The sequence below is a fragment of the Aspergillus chevalieri genome, chromosome 1, assembly GCF_016861735.1.
Source record: "Aspergillus chevalieri M1 DNA, chromosome 1, nearly complete sequence".
Lineage (NCBI taxonomy): Eukaryota > Fungi > Ascomycota > Eurotiomycetes > Eurotiales > Aspergillaceae > Aspergillus > Aspergillus chevalieri.
In genome coordinates this window covers 2,492,392-2,511,709 of record NC_057362.1, presented here as the reverse complement: position 1 = coordinate 2,511,709, position 19,318 = coordinate 2,492,392, and the positions used below count along the sequence as shown (strand labels likewise).

General features: G+C 50.4%; 8 protein-coding genes across 8 annotated transcripts; 3 read left to right on the top strand and 5 right to left on the bottom strand.

Moving 5' to 3' along the window:
- Positions 1-62: 62 nt before the first annotated feature.
- ACHE_10904A (putative MFS multidrug transporter) lies at positions 63-1,851 on the top strand (the record flags this gene model as incomplete). Its single annotated transcript, XM_043284464.1, has 2 exons — positions 63-935; positions 985-1,851. The coding sequence occupies 2 exons, from the start codon at positions 63-65 to the stop codon at positions 1,849-1,851; spliced, it is 1,740 nt and encodes a 579-aa protein (XP_043132025.1).
- Positions 1,852-1,907: 56 nt separating this feature from the next.
- Positions 1,908-2,329, bottom strand: ACHE_10905S (huntingtin-interacting protein K; the record flags this gene model as incomplete). Its single annotated transcript, XM_043284453.1, has 2 exons — positions 1,908-2,009; positions 2,060-2,329. 2 exons carry the CDS (start codon positions 2,327-2,329, stop codon positions 1,908-1,910), a joined length of 372 nt encoding a protein of 123 aa, XP_043132024.1.
- Positions 2,330-2,706: 377 nt separating this feature from the next.
- On the top strand, positions 2,707-4,243 carry ARO8_1 (3-deoxy-7-phosphoheptulonate synthase class II; the record flags this gene model as incomplete). The annotated part of the gene is made up of 4 exons (XM_043284442.1): positions 2,707-2,728; positions 2,776-3,042; positions 3,095-3,146; positions 3,193-4,243. 4 exons carry the CDS (start codon positions 2,707-2,709, stop codon positions 4,241-4,243), a joined length of 1,392 nt encoding a protein of 463 aa, XP_043132023.1.
- Positions 4,244-6,682: 2,439 nt separating this feature from the next.
- ACHE_10902A (uncharacterized protein) lies at positions 6,683-8,665 on the top strand (the record flags this gene model as incomplete). Its single annotated transcript, XM_043284431.1, has 1 exon — positions 6,683-8,665. The coding sequence occupies one exon, from the start codon at positions 6,683-6,685 to the stop codon at positions 8,663-8,665; it is 1,983 nt and encodes a 660-aa protein (XP_043132022.1).
- Positions 8,666-9,474: 809 nt separating this feature from the next.
- Positions 9,475-10,138, bottom strand: MGT1_1 (MGMT family protein; the record flags this gene model as incomplete). Its single annotated transcript, XM_043284420.1, has 2 exons — positions 9,475-9,911; positions 9,967-10,138. The coding sequence occupies 2 exons, from the start codon at positions 10,136-10,138 to the stop codon at positions 9,475-9,477; spliced, it is 609 nt and encodes a 202-aa protein (XP_043132021.1).
- A 193-nt stretch (positions 10,139-10,331) lies between these two features.
- ACHE_10900S (uncharacterized protein) lies at positions 10,332-10,772 on the bottom strand (the record flags this gene model as incomplete). Its single annotated transcript, XM_043284409.1, has 1 exon — positions 10,332-10,772. The coding sequence occupies one exon, from the start codon at positions 10,770-10,772 to the stop codon at positions 10,332-10,334; it is 441 nt and encodes a 146-aa protein (XP_043132020.1).
- A 782-nt stretch (positions 10,773-11,554) lies between these two features.
- On the bottom strand, positions 11,555-11,971 carry ACHE_10899S (uncharacterized protein; the record flags this gene model as incomplete). The annotated part of the gene is made up of 4 exons (XM_043284396.1): positions 11,555-11,630; positions 11,709-11,783; positions 11,845-11,906; positions 11,963-11,971. The coding sequence occupies 4 exons, from the start codon at positions 11,969-11,971 to the stop codon at positions 11,555-11,557; spliced, it is 222 nt and encodes a 73-aa protein (XP_043132019.1).
- A 1,696-nt stretch (positions 11,972-13,667) lies between these two features.
- Positions 13,668-18,782, bottom strand: ACHE_10898S (uncharacterized protein; the record flags this gene model as incomplete). Its single annotated transcript, XM_043284385.1, has 1 exon — positions 13,668-18,782. One exon carries the CDS (start codon positions 18,780-18,782, stop codon positions 13,668-13,670), a length of 5,115 nt encoding a protein of 1,704 aa, XP_043132018.1.
- Between the last annotated feature and the right edge of the window lie 536 nt (positions 18,783-19,318).

The following is a 19,318-nucleotide window of genomic DNA, read 5'->3' as shown; positions in this document are numbered from 1 at the left end:
CCTGCCTGGTGTGTCTGGGTGAAATTCACAGAAACAGAGATTCATCTCTATCACGATTGTTAATGGGTTCGAGTCAATCCCGCGAGCATGCCGGCCATGCAGAGACACAATCACAAACACAATCCTACCGCGACCGAGACGACGACACGGTGACCGACGACACCGACTCGAGAAGTTTCCAATATGTCGCTCCGATCCCAGAGCCTACGATGAACGACGATGACGATGATATCGATGACCCCGTACGATCTAATGGAAACGAAGCCGAAAAACAAGCGACCTGGATGTCGCTGCCCAAAAAGTCCCAACTCGCCATTTTGACCTTTGCACGTCTATCGGAACCTCTCACGCAGACGTCCCTTCAAGCGTATATGTTTTACCAGCTCAAGTCTTTTGATCCCTCGCTGCCTGATTCGACGATTTCTGCGCAGGCGGGTATGCTACAGGCTTGTTTTACGGCGGCGCAGTTCGTTTCTTCCGTTTTTTGGGGGAGATTGGCGGATGCAGATGCCGTGGGACGGAAGAAGGTGTTGCTTATTGGACTGCTGGGGACGTCGATATCGTGTCTTGGATTTGGGTTTTCCAGATCCTTTGTGACGGCGGCGGTGTTTAGAACGCTGGGTGGCATGCTGAATAGTAACATCGGGGTGATGAGGACCATGATTGCCGAGATGATCGAGGAGAAAAAGTTTCAAGCTCGGGCGTTCCTATTGCTGCCCATGTGCTTCAACATTGGAGTTATCATTGGTCCGGTGTTCGGGGGTATGCTTGCTGATCCGGCGGGTAGTTATCCTGGTCTATTTGGACCTGGGTCGGTGCTTGGGGGCAAGGATGGAGTTTGGTGGATGCAGCAGTGGCCGTATGCGTTGCCGAATGTGCTGAGTGGGATATTTATCTTTTGCTCAATGGTGGCTGTGTTTTTGGGACTGGATGAGGTATGTGCATGGAACTGTTGCACTCAGACAATGCTAACAGATCGACTAGACACATGTGATTGCGCGGTATCGCGATGACTGGGGCCGGAACTTGGGCCGGAGACTCGCCAGATCCGTCTCGAGAAACCGCATCCCTCGATACTATCGACCTCTAACCGACCAGCCAGAAGACAATTCCTTGTACGATGACGGTGACGAGAACGAGTCTGCTCCGACTCCAACTCCCCCAATCCGACCACAATACAAACGCCCGACATTCCGCCAAACCTGGACTCGGAACGTCCTTTTAACGCTGCTAAGCAACTTCCTGGTCGCCTTCCACACCAGCGCCTTCAACTCCATGACCTTTACGTTCCTACCCACTCCCCGCGCCCCAGAAGGGAGTTGGCACGGTATCTTCTTCGGCGGTGGGCTGGGTCTCCCGTCTCCACGGGTGGGTCTGGCAACGGCTATCATCGGGGTCATCGGTCTCCCGCTCCAGATCTTCGTTTATCCCGGTATGCAAGCCAAAATGGGCACATTATCATCCTTCCGCACCTTTCTACCTTTTTCTGCGATTGCATACGCATTGGCGCCCTTTCTTGTGCTCATCCCGCGTCATCCGGCCCTCGTCTGGCCTGCGTTCACCTTCGTCGCGGCACTACAGGTTATCTCTCGGACATTCGCGCTGCCAGCTGGTATCATTCTTGTCAACAACTGCGTCACGAACCCTGCTGTTCTGGGTACGATCCACGGGGTCGCACAGAGTGTGTCGAGCGGAGCACGCACGCTGGGACCATTTGTAGGTGGTTGGGGATTGGGATTGGGACTGCAGTATAATTTCATCGGAGGAGTGTGGTGGTTTTTGGCGCTGGAAGCGATGGCCGGGTGGTTGTTGTTGTGGACGATATACGAAGGAAGAGGGATTGGAAGGTGATCTGATGAGTGTGTGTCATGTTCATTAACGTAAGTCATGATCGTAACAGCAGTGTCTTAGACAGTTGCAATAAAAGCCTGTATAGCCTTCTTTGCATCCCCGTCATTCGCCTTCAATAGCTCCGTCGCTTTAGTCTTGCTCAGATCCAATTCCCTCACCTGCCTAGCCATTAGCTTCCCATAGACAAAACACAGGCAGAAGCACATACCAACAGATTGACGTCCTCCGCCTTAAACTTAACCACCTTCTTTACTTCGGGCTTCTGCTTCATCTGCCCCGCACTAGCACCGGCATTATTATTCCCACCCTGACCCGCCGCAATCTCCAACCGACCCATCGCCTTCCCGAGCGCTTCCTGGTCCGCGGAGGACCCTCGGCTGCCGAGGTCATCATTGAGCGAGGACAGGGCGACGGCAGCCTTACGGTCTTCGGGGTTTGCGGGGAGGTTCTGGAGCTGGTCGTCAGCTGGTTCAGCCATGGTATGTATAAAGTTCAGGAACAGCGATAGTTTTCAGCTTGAAAGAATAAATTGGTGGATTTACTTTGGAGAAGGAAGGAATGAAGTCACTGATAACCGATAACAGAGGGACTTGACCGGAAGGGGTATAGCGCGTGAGTCAGGTGTCTTGTGAATTGGACTGGCTTTCTTTGTATATTTAACTGTCGCTTCTCTTTGTGCGAGATTTTCTCAATTGGCATTCGGGCTTTTATTTTGCTTATTTCTCGCAGTCGTTGCTGCTTTCTGTCACTCCAGGTCAGCTTTGTACTTTTGGTTGTACGACCGAGACACCATCATATAAGACTGTCCAGCTAGCTATTATTTTGAGTATCATCATACTTTCTAACCCACCCACCATGGACAATTGGACTCCTGGCTGTAAGTGCTCATTTCATATTGTCATTGCAACTCAGCTAATGTATCAGCCTGGAAATCCAAACCCATCAAGCAAGATGTCGTCTACAGCGACTCGGACGGCGTGCAGTCTGCCCTCGACAAGCTGCAGAAATTGCCTCCGCTGGTGACTACACAGGAGATTCACAATCTCAAAAAGCATTTGAAGAATGTGGCTCTGGGAAAGGCGTTTGTGTTGCAGGGGGGTGACTGTGCCGAGCTATTTGACTACTGTAACCAGGATATGATCGAGGCCAAGGTGAAGCTTTTGCTGCAGATGAGTTTGATTTTGATTTGGGGTGAGCTGCTTTATCTATTATTGTTCCTGATTGCAGTTGCTGACGGTCAAAGGTGCGAACAAGCCGGTCGTCCGTATTGGACGTATTGCTGGACAATTCGCTAAGTGAGTCCTGAAGCTCAATCATAATCCTCAGAGACTAATAGTGTAGACCCCGCTCAAGCCCAATGGAAACTATCAACGGCATCGAAATGCCCTCCTTCCGCGGTGACAACATCAACGGCTTCGCTGCCACCCCGGAAGCCAGAACCCCAGACCCCTCCCGTTTGGTCTCAGCCTACTTCCACTCCTCAGCAACGCTCAATTACCTCCGCGCCTCGCTCTCCTCTGGCATCGCGGACCTGCACTCCCCGCTAGACTGGGGTCTAGGCCATGTTATCACCCCCTCCATTAAGGAAAAATACGAACGTATCGTCACCCGCGTTAAAGATGCCCTCCGCTTCATGCACACAGTCGGCATCGACACAGACCGCGGCGTCGAGACCGTCGAAGTCTTCACAAGCCACGAGGGCCTGCTCCTCGAATACGAACAAAGCCTAACCCGCCTCCAGCGTAACCCCTCCTCCTCATCCCCCAGCGACAGCAGCCACTACGCAACATCCGCCCACTTCATCTGGATCGGCGACCGCACACGCCAGCTTGACGGCGCACACGTCGAGTTCTTCCGCGGCATCGCCAACCCAATCGGCTTGAAAATCGGCCCCAGCATCTCCCCTGAAGACCTCGTCAAGCTCCTCGACACCGTCAACCCAACCCGCGAAATCGGCAAAGTCACCCTGATCTCCCGCTACGGCGCCTCAAAGATCTCCTCGCACCTCCCCGCACATATCGCCGCGGTCCAAGCTTCCGGCCACATCCCTGTCTGGCAATGCGATCCCATGCACGGCAACACCCAATCCACGCCTTTGGGTATCAAAACCCGCCACTTCAGCGATATCCTCTCCGAACTGCGCCAGGCGCTCGAGATCCACCGCGCGGCTGGCTCGTTCCTGGGCGGTATGCATCTCGAGTTAACTGGGGAGGCGGTTACGGAGTGTGTGGGCGGTGCTGGTGGTTTAACGGAAGAGGGGCTTGGGGAGAGGTATACTACTTTCTGTGATCCGAGGTTGAATGAGAAACAGGCGTTGGAGCTGGCATTTTTGGTGGCGGGTTTCTATCGTGAGTGGGATGAGGAGAAGGAGGAGGGTGTGAATTCTATTTAGTTGAGGCGAACGCTCTTGGGAATGATTGGAATATTTCGGGTTTGTTTAGGTCGGGTTTCCAAAATCAGTATTTGCTTTATGTCAGTGTCGTCTAATTCCGCGTTATGAATGAAGATTTATCAATTCAAGATAACTATGATGGCTATTTCAACATCAAATAAAAAAAAATGAAGAGAACTTCTGGTAATGTTCTCCAATTCAATCCAGTCAGGACGCTCTATATGTATACCATTCACTTAGTAGTCTTGCCCATGCAAATGAAACCATCAGATTTCCAGCACAAGGACTCTCAGGTCCCCTTTTGCCACCGGCTCCTCCACTATCAAATTGGTAGCATGTTTTTGCGCCTCTTATCGACAACCTCCAAAAGCAAGGACAAAAAAATATCCTCGCAGAAAACTGTTATCATCTCGGCCCATCCCTCAATCTACCCGCACTCATCTCGTGGCTGAAAGATTACACCAACTCTTCAAGGCTTAAAGATTACCAGGACCGACATTGCTACGGTCACTGGTGACAATCCAGGGCCTTTGGTATCCTATATCGTGCGCCGCTGATGGAATCCTGCATCAGCCGCTACGGTACAGTACCTGCCGTACTGGTCAATACCAAGGCTCTGATTCAAGCATGTCACGGATACAAGGCTCCGCAATACATGCTCACTTTGGAGAGAAAGCGGTTGTTCATATCTGGGGAGATTTCAAGCTATCCGCGGAGACCTTAGGCGACCAAGCAACAGCAGAGAATGATTCCTATGGCAACACCAAAATCAGCCTGACACCCCTAGAAGAGAAGCCTAATGGAGCTTTATTGAATAAAACCAACAACAGCAGAGTGTTATGGGGTTCTCGTACGAACCCACAGGATGATAGTTTGACTAAAGCCAGCACAGAATGAAGGGACACCAACAAACAACCAGAACTTCCTTGTACAATCCCAGGGGAGCATTCAACCAAGCATTCAACCTGTGACGGCTCAGCTCGGCGCCTTTATCGACAAACACCATCAGCATGGCAAACGATGTCATGCAAGCAATTTAAGACAAACAGCTGCTTAGCGATGCCACACAACCCCTATAAAATCCCTCCGTGTAAATAGGCCTTGCTCTTCTCTTCTTTCGTTCCTCAGATTTGATATTCTCGTCGATGGCTACACTAGTCTAGATAGGAATATCATTTCGTTAGTATCTACTAGTCCGAGCTCGTGACACAACCAAGCATAAATCAATCCTGAATTTGAGCATATGGTCGACAATCCAATTGACTATCTAACCGAGTTAATCGAGCATATAGTGAAGCTTCTAGTCTCCTGGTAGTTAAGCAATTGAAGGCCATATGCATAAGGGATCATATGTTGATTAAGTGTGCTCTGGAGAAGGTGTCAAATATATATATCTTAGTAGTCATGACCAATGTCAAAAACCAATATTCTTCAAGACACTCTTACCGGCCCCATTCCAGTACAAAGTTACATATATAATCTATCTATTATTGCAATATCAAGCCAAAATATTCATAATTAAATGAGTAATAGGTGATCAAAGACGGGTGTGTACTCCAGAGTACACTAAAGAAGACTAGTAGGCAGAACTGCCGGCGGTGAGATCGCTTAATCATTGTATTTAACTTAGTTGACTAGTTAGTTAACTAACTAGTTATTAATTGCAATTTGGCCGCTATAGATTGCCGTAGTCACGCCCTCAAAAGACAGAAGTATAATTCCTTTTTCTCGAATTTTTGCATCGCTGTTCATGATTTAATAAAATCATGCCCCCCAAGAAAAGACTGAAATCACGCTTGGTTGAGAAGGAAGACGAACAAGCGGGTGGAGAGACAGGCAATCTAGATCAATGACTAACGTATCCAAAAAAAAAGAGGGCGTTTCGTTGTCAGTTTTGTGCCAGGGAGTTCTTACGGAATGAGCACTTACAACGACATGAAAGACTACGTATGGCCACTAGACCCGGATCAGACATGTTACTCATTGGTTGACAGATACTAAGGAAGAGCCTTTTCGCTGCACAACCTGTTATGCAGGCTTCAGCCGAAGGTATTTATTAGCCCCTCGTGCCCTCGTAATAGCATCCACGGAAAGGGCCTGACAGAAAATGACTGAAACAGTGACCTCCTCACCCGTCATCTTCGGCTGTCCCATAGCAATGCAATAGTCGATCATCGTGACCCCGAAACACTTGCTAGTCACCAATCTCCGCAGCGTGCTAGGTTCACCCCTAATGATCCAAAGAGCCCGCCAATACATGTCGCTCATGCACGAGACACGGGACCTGTATGCAATAACACAACCTTATCTCTTTCAAACTTGCCATCTTTGGAAGCGGTCTCTACGTCATGTCCAGGCACCTCTGCTCAGGATAACCGTGAGGCTCCCCTCGGTAGTTCAGCTGGGCTATCAGGTGAATCGCCAGTCAACACGTCTCACATGCCATGGGCTCGATCGACCAGCAACTTCAGTGACTTCGCTCTATTCATTGACAGTATGAGCACACCATATGGAAATAATCCATCTATGATCTGCTTTGATCAACCTATTTTAAACTTGTCACCCACTCCTCTCTTCGGTGCCCTTAATTCTCAACCTTCTCAGGCTCAATGGCAAGATCCTGCTGCGGTTTCATCTGACCCGGTCATGGTACGGACATCGGAATCCCATCTATTTGACGAATTCACATCCACATTTCCTTCGTTTAAACCGTCACAGTCTGCAAAGTCCACCAGACAGGAACCCTGGAAATTTACGCAGCAAGACTGGAATCACTTCTGGGCCGAAATCCAGGTGTTCATGCCGGTTCTGCCCCCAGGTTTCTTCCTCCCGTCCCGTCACACCATGACTCGTTACGTCGCAACGTACTTCTCTGGGTTCCACCGTCATTTGCCATTTTTACACCTTCCAACATTCTCACCTACAAAGTGTCCAGTCGACTTGTTATTAGCTATGGCTAGCATCGGAGCGCAGTCCGCCTTTGATCACAACAACGCAGTCATGTTCTTCAAGGCTTCCTTTGGTATAGTCCAGGAGCGCCTTCGATACCGCAAAGCTGAGCGATGTGAAAGGGCATTTCCCACGGAAGATAGGTTGTCGACCGAATCACAACCAAATGAATTCCCGCCGGAACGATCTCATATTCAAGAGTTGCAAGCGGGTTTGACTGTGAATCAAAATCGCAATGATCGGTTCGACATGGTGCCTCTTGCGCAGACATTGCTCGTGCTCATGGCAATGGCAACTTGGGGGAATTCAAAGGCTATCTTCAACGAAGCTGTTGGGCTTCGGAATAGTCTTGCTTGTTATATACGGGAGGAAAGGCTTTTGGACCCACAGGCACCAGAAGATACGACCTGGCATTTATGGATCCAAGCAGAAGGTTTCAAAAGGACCATTGCCATCATTTTCTGCTTTTTCATCTTCCACACAATTGTCTATGATACGCCCCCTCCGATTCTAAATTCAGAACTCAAAATTCATCTACCCTCGCGGGAAAAAGATTGGGAGACCCAAAGCGAGATTGAGTGGCAGAAAGCTCGGCAAGAGTCTGAACCTGAACCACACTTCCAGTCTTCTTTCTCGCTTCTTTTTTCAAAGCAAGGCGATGAAGATCCTGAGGAATGTTCCTCATTAGGCGGGTACATTCTGATACTGGCATTGATCCAGCACATCTATTTCCTGCGAGAGACTAGCAAATACAACTTTGGTTCAGATCGAAGCCTATCTCCCACAGATGTGACCAACGTGGAGCAAGCACTGAGAAATTGGCAGAGTAAATGGTATCGGGATCCAGAATCATTCCTGGGCCCAGGAAGTCCACAGGGTCCAATTTCCTTCAACTCGACTGCCCTGCTTCGAATGGCCTATATACGACTAAACGTGGACGTAGGTCCGTGGCGTGCTCTTGACACTCACAATCCTCGCGAAATCGCGACTTCTATATACCGAAGCCCGCACTTGACGTCCAACCATAGGCTTACGCGTGCAGTACTCTACTCTGCACATGCATTGAGCATTCCGATCAAAATTGGAGTTAATATTGTGGCACGCAACCAAGCCTTTGCTTGGTCCCTCCAACACTCACTCTGTGCACTGGAGTGTGCTTTTGTGATCAGCAAATGGCTGATTGATGTACAACCTCGTGCCTCTGGAGCAGCTCTCAACGAAGATGAAGCTAGACTCCTTGTCTACATAACTGACATGGTCACGGAAGCAGATGCTGGGGGCGGTGGCGGTCCGTATGGTTCTGATCTATGTACCCGAGTTATCAAAATTTGGGCGAAGCTTTTAAGCGGCGATGCTGTTTGGGACGTGGTACGAATGATTGGAAAGGCTTTGGACGCCTATGGCCAGATTCTAGAGCAAGGGCCTGCAATGCCATGTCGCGAAGGATTCGACCCCGCGCGAATGCCTACTTGAAATATAGACACCAATATGATATGCGTCAATAGATAGAATGTTCGCCCGGTTCCTCTGTCCATCCCAAACTCCCAAAAGTATTACCAACGAGTCTTCCAATTCATCTGGGGCAGCACTTTGGTCGTTGGTGTTTGTCGGTATTGGCTGTTTTCTGCTGCAGCAATAGCCTTGGATGTTTCACAGACTCTGATTGCAAAGCCAGTTCCATCAAAGTCTTAGATGCCATCTTCATGTATATCATGTTCTTTAATAGCTGTATGTACAGTCTCAGTCACTGTTTAAGAATTTTTCGATCCTCCTGGTTTGCCCTTTAGTATATGATGCTTCAATTATATCTTGTATGTAGTTTAGGACGACGTTTGGTAAAGGAACAGGCTCAGTTCATTCCAAGGACTGCACTTGGATTTGTGAAAGCTATGAAGTAAAATCTGTATTATTCCACACAGGAATTCTGACTGAATTGAAACGCCCCACTTATCTGTCTGCATCTAGTAGTCACTTGACAAGCATCTCTTCTTCATATAATATCAATTTATGACCATTTGCGCGCGTTTTTGGACATGGTTTGATTCCATTAAGCCGCTTGCGAGGGAGAATTCAGGTACATCAAGTATCTGGGCGACTCTCAATTTTAATTGGACTTTTTCGTCTTCCCATGCAGTAATAGCCGTTTGTACACAGGATTCCTTAGATAAAGGCATTTTGTAGATACAAATTGAAGAAATGGCATGTTGAAAATGTTTGAGATGAATGCTTTGGTGGTTGAGTATGGTATGGCATATTAAATACTGAATGATGCCTGTGCTCACCTATCCGTTCCTCCTGCTGCCCAAATCCTGGAACTCCTCAAAACAAACTCCCCTAGCTTTTCCGTCTGTACCAAACTCTACCCCTTCTGTCTCCAGAAGCCTCCTCTTCTCCTCAAGATTACCACGACGGCCCCCAGACCACATCCCCTTATACCCGCACAGGGACCTATCTACCGCCAGCACTCGATGGCACGGTACCTCTGGCGCAAGCGGGTTTGTGCGCATGGCGTTCCCGACGGCTCGCGCGGACGAGCCTAGATATGTGGCCAGGGCGGAGTATGTAGTCCAGCGGCCGGGAGGGATGGAGAGGAGAGTACAGTAAACGCGACGGCGATAAGGCGTCAAAGTTGGATGGTGAGAAATGCAACGGAGAGACTTGTTGATTTGGAAAACAGTGATGGAGTGTTCAGGTCCTGTCTTGATGGTCATGGTTCTATCTGTTCGGTTGATGTTGGATAAACACGGCCAAGTACAGAGTGCGGTTATTCTCACCAGGTGAAAAAGAAGAAGCACACACTGCTGAGAGAGTATAGATCTGAGTCCCAGGTGAAAATTCAATTGCCTTGCCTCTTAAGCAGACATTCCCATCAGTGATCCATGTTGGAATACCCGAAAGTGGATCATAAACATTCAATTGCTCTCGAATTGACCAATTATTTACCATCGGCCTTCGGGGATCACGTGATTACATCATTTTCAACAAGACACTCCATCTGACATATTTCACTGAAGAATCTGAGATTTGGGGTTCCAAACATGTTATCCAGAGTGATCATAGCCTTCCACTTCAAATCTCAGGTGTACCGGGATGAGCATCATACTCATGTCTGCAATTCTCTCAATTAGTTCCGATTCTGCTATGAGATGGAATCCAGGTAGTAGAGTTGAATGTACTGTCTCGTCGTTGGTATAATGCAGGATAATCTCGGTCTCATCCTCCGAGAAATGCTATCGCCGTTTGGCAGGAGGACAGGGTTCGTCGTTGTCAGATACAGGCCGGCAGTGAGATTGGCTGGGGCGAGGCGTGGGCCGCCCCTCTTCCACAGGCAGAATGCAGTCATCGCATTAATCGCGTTGATCCAGCGCTTATACTCCCCTTCAAGGGTGGCACCCGGTAAGGTCAAGGTGGGGTCAATCACCATTAGATGCTGCGGAGACATGAAACCCTTGCGCTTCAGAAACATCATGGGTTGCTCATTCCTATACCGCTCTAGATTCCGGATCTGTCCGTTCCGCTGTCGTTGCTTCTCATTACGCAGTTCACGGAAAGCTTTGTTATACTTCTGCTTTGCTTCCATCGTCCAATCCTGGAAAAGTTCCAGCTTTTCCTGTTAGCGTCAAGAGACCTGGCGTGAAGGGAAAGCCCGTGGCCGTGGGAATACGCTCATCTGATGCCAAGACGAGAGTTGGTTAGAGAGGCTCCTAAAACGGCCGGTGAAGGAGGAGCGGCGTAGCCCTTTTCGGCCGCCTGCCAACCGTCACATTGTTAAATGGAGTATAAAGTACATCTCTAGAATGACCACCTTATCTGGGCTATATATCACCTAATATTGCCTTTCAATACTGTAGGGATGGGCGAAGTCAGCCTCGAACACTGAATGGAAAACATGGTTCCCAAAGTTAACGCAGCCTAGTCCATCCAGGTTTTCCTGATCTCGTCTGGCTGGTATCAATACGTGGGTGATTTTGGGCACCACACTAGTCTGCTGTCGTAGCTTACACGCCTGTAGGCAGCTGTTAACTTCCGTCCATAACCGAAACCGTTATACGTATTCTTGCTGTCTCAAAGTAGGTACGCACAGATATGATGACGGATGATAGGATTGGGGGGCCATGCAGCCAGCATCCTTGGACTACGGGCAGCACATACATGAGTTATGCACCTTTTTTCATTCATTTTGCTTATCTGAATTTCGGTTGCAACGATCTCCTTTAGCAGCTAGTTGATGGCCGACGGATTGTTTATAAATAGGCCCTTATGCTTGATAGTTTTCTCAATCACAGTTCTTTCTTTATTCATACCGAATAGTGCCTAAGATATTCTTCCGAGCTATTATAGTTGACAACGGAATATAGCCAGTTAATCATCATCCTCAGACACATGGACAACTACTCCCTCAATGCTTTTCAATCGTTCAATACCGTATTCATCGAGGCTAAAGTTGAGTCAGAAATTAGGACCAGCCCATTCATAAGATATATAGAAACAATAGTATTGTTGGAGGGGGCCATACCTAGCGCCAAAAATAATTGGAGGCAATGACCTGGTTGAGGGGTAATCGTGGTATCCAGTTAATTCCTCAAGTAGCCTGAGATTGTCAGCCATAGCATATTCTAAGAAGTCCCTAGGACGTTTCTGCTCCAACATACTTGTTAACCTCCTCATGATTGTCCTCCCATGCCTCTACACCCTCAAAAGTGATCTGAACAGGCTATATGTAGATTAGTATAAATAACAGTTGTCAGGGTTGTATTATATCTAACCTACCTTAGGCATTGTCAGATAATAGGAGAGTTATTGAATATAATATTCAGAAATCTGTGTGGTACTGCCTTGATAATTGTTGACTCTCGAGAAATCGTATTTGTGGGCTGATGGTATAGGAATATATAATTCTATGTTGCAGATGTGGCTGGCTGAGGATCTGCACATACACCTCATCATGCATATCATCATATGGCCCCAGCTTTGCCTCACCCAGTCACGCAACTCATCATTCATTCATGGGCAACTATTGGCAGAACCCATGACAATTGTCCAGCTGAAGCCCCACAAATTAGCTGCAGTTCAGTGGATTACATGCGTCATTTTACAGAGATACATCCGGAGGCAAGATTGAATGAGGGAGGCCGACTGGCTGCGCAACTCATGAATTGTACAGAGTACGTATGTGTTGCCATTTAAGTAAATGATCTCTTAATTCACCCTGTGGAAGCGAGTTGTAGCTCTACACACATATAAGAACAAGAGGAAGGAGGGGGAGCGGGGAGGGCGGCTCATGACCGACCAATTATGCCATAGGATAAGATAGCCAATCGATAAGCCGCTAGACAGAGTATTATGTACCTAATTTGTTCAAAATTACGGGAGTTATGTTGTCGAGGATTGCTTGACAGAAACAGACCTCCACTTATGAGGGGAAGATACTCAACTCCCCCAGCTCAGCCGACAAATGCGAATGCGCGAGAAGGGATGCCTAAGACAGGGTTGACCAATACACAACCAACTTACTCAACGGACGTGCTCTGGAGGAAGCAAGCATTCAGTGGGCCAAACAATTCGCCGCTAATAGGGATCGACTAGGCGTATACAGCACTTTATCACACCAGCATGATGCGATGGCTCAACGCTTCAACGCCTGCCATGGTGGCTGATATCAAGACGGCAGCTCGATGGCGTGCCGCCGTCACTCGGGCCATATCAGTTGACACCTTTGTTTACAGCATGCGCACAACTGGTATCTACTGTCGGCCATCCTGTCAAGCGCGCCTAACCCGGTGTGCCAATGCCGAGCTTTTTGACTCTGCAATACAAGCGGAAGCTGCTGGATTCCGACCAATAATACTAACCCTAATACTTCCTGTTACAGAGTCTTCATCACCTGGCCGATCCCCTCCTAGTTCATTTGAAAGATTATCGTCATCGGCTTAATAGAGTGACAGGCCACAAAATGCAACATTTGTCGTTGACTTCCCCATGAGTCCGCCTAACAATACCATTCATCATCTAAAGGCGTTCCCGAATATCTCCTTCCACGCCTATAAATCCCTCTGATTGCCGAAGGAGACTACATGGTTGGCTGCTGGATTGGTGGTGGCAGACATACCGGCGGGGCATTTGATGACCTTGCAGTTGGCAAGCTCGACAAGATCACAGGATTGCTTTGTGATCGTTGAATTGGAACTAACGCTTTCCGACGAAGATTACGGATGGGGAGGGGGGAGGGCTCTGCATAACGGATTCCGTAATCTTGGATCACTCTGGAGACAAAATACTTGCATTAGAGTAGGAGATTGTTTCTACGGCGGTTACGGACGTAGCAAAGACCATCTATAGTCAATCAAATCCAAAGTCAATTTCCAAATCCCAAGACTCCAGAAGAACGACCAATATCAACAAAGTTGAAAAGGGTATGTACAATCCATCAAGTCGCGAAACCAATGCTAGTTAACCAAGCTCCATCCAAAATAAATCAAGGCTTAACAGCCAAACTCTTCCTCCTAGCAGCCTCCAACCTCATCTTCAACCTCCTCGAACTCTCCGAATCGCCGCCACCGCCCACATCCCCTTCCATACCCAGATCACCATCATCACCCCCAAAAATGCCCTGTCTCGTCTGCTTCGGCGGACAAGTCTGCTGCACCAGTTTCGCGCGCGAAAGGTAAAACGGCGTTGCAGGGGACATACCCGCATAATCGTCCATGTTGAACCGGAAGCCGTATCCCGTTCCGGGGGTCTTGGGCGTTTGGTAGATTCTATCCCTGGCACTGGGGGTATCGTATTTCCTTGTTCGCGTTGTAGTTGGTGTATGCGGTTCTTCGCTGGATGAGGGTGTGATGCCCGATTTGCGCCTGGCTGCAGCGGCAGTGGAAGAAGAGATGAGGGTTCCGTTAACATTGCTCAATGCCCTTGGTTCCATTGACTTTCGGCGCTTCGCGCCGCCACGCGGGATGATGGTGCTGTCGACTGCGTAGTCCGTCTCGTCGAGCCATTTGTTTTCGCGCTCGCAGTCGAGGACCCAGCCGACGCCGACGCATTTTACGAGGCCGGCGGCGTGGCGGACTTTTTCGAGCGTGCGGACGCCGCCATCTTTGTAAATGACGTGCGTGATGCCTACTCTTCCGTCTTTGTGTTGCTCTACAGCGGATTCGGGGAGGAGGCTTGCGCGCGGGTTCCAGGCCCAGTTCTTGACACAGCGAGCGCCCATTTGTTGGAGGAGTTCGATGAAGATGCCGCTTGCGTCTTCGCCTTCGGTGGTGTGCACGTCGACGTAAACAACGGCACCGGTTAGGACGCCGTTGTTGCTGCCGATGCTCTTGCGGGGTGATTTTATGGGGCTGGGGGAGCGGGACGGCATTTTGGTGCTGGGTCTGCTTTGGCGACTGTCCGCGCTGCGCGCACTGAACTCGCTTGTGCGACGAGATTTTACGGGGCTAGATGATCGGGAGGGCGCCTTGCTGCCAATGCTAGCTCTGCTTTGCCTCCTCTCCACACTCCGTGCTATATGCGCACTCGCCCGCCGTGCGGGACTATCATGTTCCATAAGCCTGGGCACTTTCCTCGGCGAAAACTCAGGCACAGTCTCCTCCTGAGCAGCAAGGGCAGGAGCGAAAATAGATGACTTGCGCAGCCGCGGCGAGGCACGAGTTGGCGAGGCGTTCGAGGAAGAGCGACGTCGTTTAAGGGACAGGGGCATTTTCAGCGGCGAGTCCTGGCCCTCGGGCTTTAGTGGGACCTTGGACACCGTGTGGACGGTGTGCAAGGGGCTGATCTTAGTTTCCGTGTTTTTCATGGGCGTCACTGGTCCAGGTGCAGGGAGGTTTTCATTCTCGTTTTCCTTATCATCGTCCCACTGGTCGCGGACGGGTGCGGGTGCGGGACTGGCATGCTGGGAAGGGAGATCTTCTCCGCGTTCGTCGATCTCGGCCTCCACTTCAGGTTCTGGATCAGTGTAGATCTCAGTAGCAGGCTGCTGTGGTATATCGGCCTTTGCAGCATCATCTTCGATAGTCTCTGGCTCTGCCTCGACCACCTGTTCCGGCTCCTGCTCCTGCTCCTGCTCAACGGGCTCGATATCCTCCTCATCCTCAACATCCTCCTGACTAGTAGCATTCGCCAACGACGACTTCCTCGACCCAAGTGACCGTCCAAGATCAGGATACGAAACATCCAAACCCACAGAAATCCTTCCCGAAGAAGGTCTCCTAGGAGCACCACCAATGGAAAAAATTCCCCGTCGTGGGCGACTCGATCCGCTTCCCTCTCGCTCTTGGAGAGTGCCGGTCTGCCACTGGCTGAATTGGTGAGCTAGTGGTGTGAAGCGCGGAGCGTTGTCGAAGATTGAGTGGTGGATGCTGGATCGGAGGTTTAGGGTGGGGACGTTGGGTTCGGGGGTGTCGAAAGTGTTGGTTTCGTTGTGCGCGGTCTCCTGGAGGTTGGATGCTTCTTCGTCGGAGTCCATTTGATCTGCTTCATCGCGGTATTCATTGTCGACAACTGAAGCAGAGGCCGGCGAAGAGGCACTTTCCATATGCACTGGACTGGGCTGAGGACTGGGCTCAAGTTCGACTTGAATGCTCTGGCGAGAGACACGGCGAGGCGGAGCACGAAGCGAAGCACGACGAGGAGAAACACGGCGGGGTGAAGGTCGTTGAGGAGAAAGTCGGCGTGGAGAAGCCCGTTCAGGAGAAACCCGCCGAGGTGACATACGACGAGGCGAAGGTCTCGCACCCTCCATGTACATCTGCTCCTCGTCAAAGACAACAAGCGTAGTCCCGTCAACATCCCAATCTTCTTCATCATTGACTTCCTCTTCGGTTTCTCCATCGTCTCCATGACCGTCTCCATGGGCAGGAACTTCCTGGACATCGTCGTCGGGTTCGAAATCGTCGTTGCTTTCCATTTCATCGCCATCGTTGAGGTCTTCGGGTTCTGATTCGACTGCCGGACGATCCTCAGCAGCGGCCTCTTGCGGCTCTTCGGGGAATTGCTGCTGAACGGGCACTTCTGGTTCTTCGGGCACATCCTGCTCAGCCGGAACCTCTGGCTGATCGTCGTCAGTTTCCTGTTCACTTTCTTCTTCCCGATCCGACACCGGACCAAAATCCGCCTCGCGCATCTCAGCTTCAACCTCCGACTCCAGCGCAGCGATTCTATCATCGACATAGTCATCCTCTTGGGTTTGAGGCTCCTGATGTTCCTCAGTGAGATTCTGGAAATCTTGCAGAACAGACTCGGCAAGTTGGTCGGCTTCTTCTGCGTCGTCATTCTGCTCTTCCTGGTGATGCCCTTCAATGGCATCGTCGTAGTCATGCTCCTCGGATTGAACAGCGAGAGCTTCGTAGTCATCCTCAGCGTACTCCTCAGCGAAAGTCTCAGCGAGCTCTTCGCCAAGGTCTAGAGAAGGTTCGTCGGCAACCTCTCGTTCGAGGTCTTCATATGTCGGAGCCTCAGGGGCATAGTCTGCAGCATCGTCTTCGTCGTCCCGAGTCTCAGGCTCAGCATCCAAACCAGAGCCTTCATCCATTTCTTCGTCGGTTTCGGCATGCGATTGAGGCTCAGGTTCACGGACGTGTTCGTCGCTCTCACGCTCCGTCTCATGAGCGAGTTTTTCGTTCCGATCCTGCTCTTCATTCATCTCGTCGTCGACCATAAAGGGCGATTGAGGCTCCGGCCGAGCCTGATGATCATCAGCCTCATGTGCCAAGTGGTCACCGGGCTGCTCTTCCTGTTCCGCATCGCGACCCTCATCAATCTCCTCAATCGTACCCTGAGAATCATGATCACGGACATCATGATCATACTCATCATCCAACTCATCCGCAGACTCCTCTTGCTGCTCTTGCTGCTCTTCATCCGCATTCTCAGCCTCATCCAACTCCCCAAGCCTAAGCGGTTCCTCCATCTGCGACGTGGAAGCAGCTTGCACATCACCATCCTCGTGTGTAACCTCATCACGAGGCGTAGTACTCTCCACCTCCCTCGGCGCAAAAAGCGCAGACCTCTTCGGCGTAAACCCCTTAAACGGCGAAGCAACTCTCTTCGCGGGGCTCTGCAGCAGCGAAATTCTAGCGTTAAACGAGGGCGTTGATGATGCTTTCAGCGCGCTCTCTGAAAACGAAGCGGCCAGTTTGCCTTTCCTTGCAGAGGCCTTTAGTGGCGAGTTCTGTCCAGGTGTGAAGTTCGGCTGGGATAGTGGCTTGGTACCATCCCAGGGAGCCATGGTGCTAGCTTTGGGGGTTTCATTGAAGTGGCCCTTTTTGGGGGAGGCTTTGAGGGGTGAGTTTCGGCCGGGGGTGAAGTTGGGTTGGGAAGAGGGTTTCATGTCGTTGTTGAAGGCGAAGTTGCTGCCTCCTCGCGGGGTTTCTAGGAGGGCTTTCTTGGGGGATGCTTTCAGCGGGGAGTTCTGGGAGCGGCCAAAGTTGGGCTGGGCAATTGGTCGAGTGTGTTCCTCTGCGACGGCAATACCGACTCTCCTGGGAGTTTCTCGTAATGTGTAATGGAAAGGCGAAGGGGACGGTTCCCGAGTGGGACTGGACATGCTGATAACATCGTTGAAATCGATAGACCGTCGAACAGGCTTCCCATTCTCGTCAACAGACTTGTGGCGAGGAGTAAGGTTAATGGATTTGACTGGGGAGCTGAGTCCGGTCTTTTCTGATCCGTGTTTCGTAGGCGAGTTGACATGTAGCTTAATCTGATCCTTCCCACCAGCGAGCTCATCATCTTCACCATCCGAGCTCACATACGATGAAATCGACTTGGCGACTTGGTTCGCCTTCTTTGGCGAAAGAGGCTTCGGCTTCGTAGCTGACTTCGCGGCGGGTTTGCGCACCCGACCAGTCGCTGTGCCGGTAGCAGCAGGCTTGCGAGCAGGTTTAGCGCCCACACCGCGCTTGGCAGGAGTTGCCCTTCGCCGCGTAACAGGGGCCGGAGCAGGCTCTTCCTCTTCCTCTTCCTCTGAATCAATAATATCCTGGAATGTAACCGTCTTCTTCTTCGCAGGTCCCTTGAGAATATTCGACCTCAGCGCAGCCGAAGTAATCGCAATATCCTTAGGCTTCAACTCCTCCTCAGTCCTACGCGGGCGCGCAGCCGTCGTCGCCGTCGTCTTCGCATTCGTAGTACCCTTCGGTCGCCCTCTCGGCCTAGCCGCCTGCTCTGCCGGTTTCTCAGTAGTGGCAGTCTCCTTCTTCGGCCGTCCAACGCGCTTTTTCGGAACATCCATCTGCGCAAGTTCATCATCGTCATCGCTCTGCTCCTGCGGCGCCACGGTCCTAGCAGCCGGTTTCCGCCCACGGCCTGTCCCTATTGTTGTCGATGATGATGTCGTCGTAGCGTTCGCCCGTCCTCTAGCAGTCGTCGTCTTTGCATTACTATCAGCCGCGATTTCATCGTCGTCGTCATCCGTGCTCTCAGCAGCACGCGCTGTCCTCTTCGTCGCTGTTTTCGCGGGTACGGGTCTTGCTTTCGCTCGAGCTGCTGCCGTGGTCGCTGTTGCAACGGAAGGACGACCTCTGGCGGTGCTGGTGGACGCGGGGCGACCCCGTTTAGGGGATGATTGGGGGATGACTGCCGCGCGAGCCATCTTTCCCTGTTTTTATTTTTAATGGTTTGTCGTGATGCTAAGAATATCTCAATGTCCTGCCGATTCGTCTCGTTTCGTGGGTTCTGCGCGTCGTTGCGGGTGGGGAGCAACAAACAGTCGAATCTATTGTTGACAAATCGCCGCGGTCATTGTGAGCGCGTCAAACTCGGTTGTGTAGGGCTTTTTTTCCGATATAAGACGCGTGCTGGAGGTATCTGCTGGTTAGTATAAGTCTCTAAAGACAGAATCGGCACACAATGGAAATGGCGTGGATTGGATGATTGTCGTGGAGGTCAGCGGGCGAGGCGGAGCCGCGGGTTGCTTGTTTGGGTAGTCTGTTGCCGTTGCTGTGGTGACAGTCACGTGCACCTACAATGTACAAAAATACCAATTAGAGTACGAAGTCCAAAAGATACATAGCTGAAGTTCCAAGCAGTCCATTGTTATCTTCCAAAATAATGTAAAATGGTATTATCCAACTATTATCAAATCCAAATTCAAAGTAAAAAATCCAAAAGAATCAAAGTTACTAATGG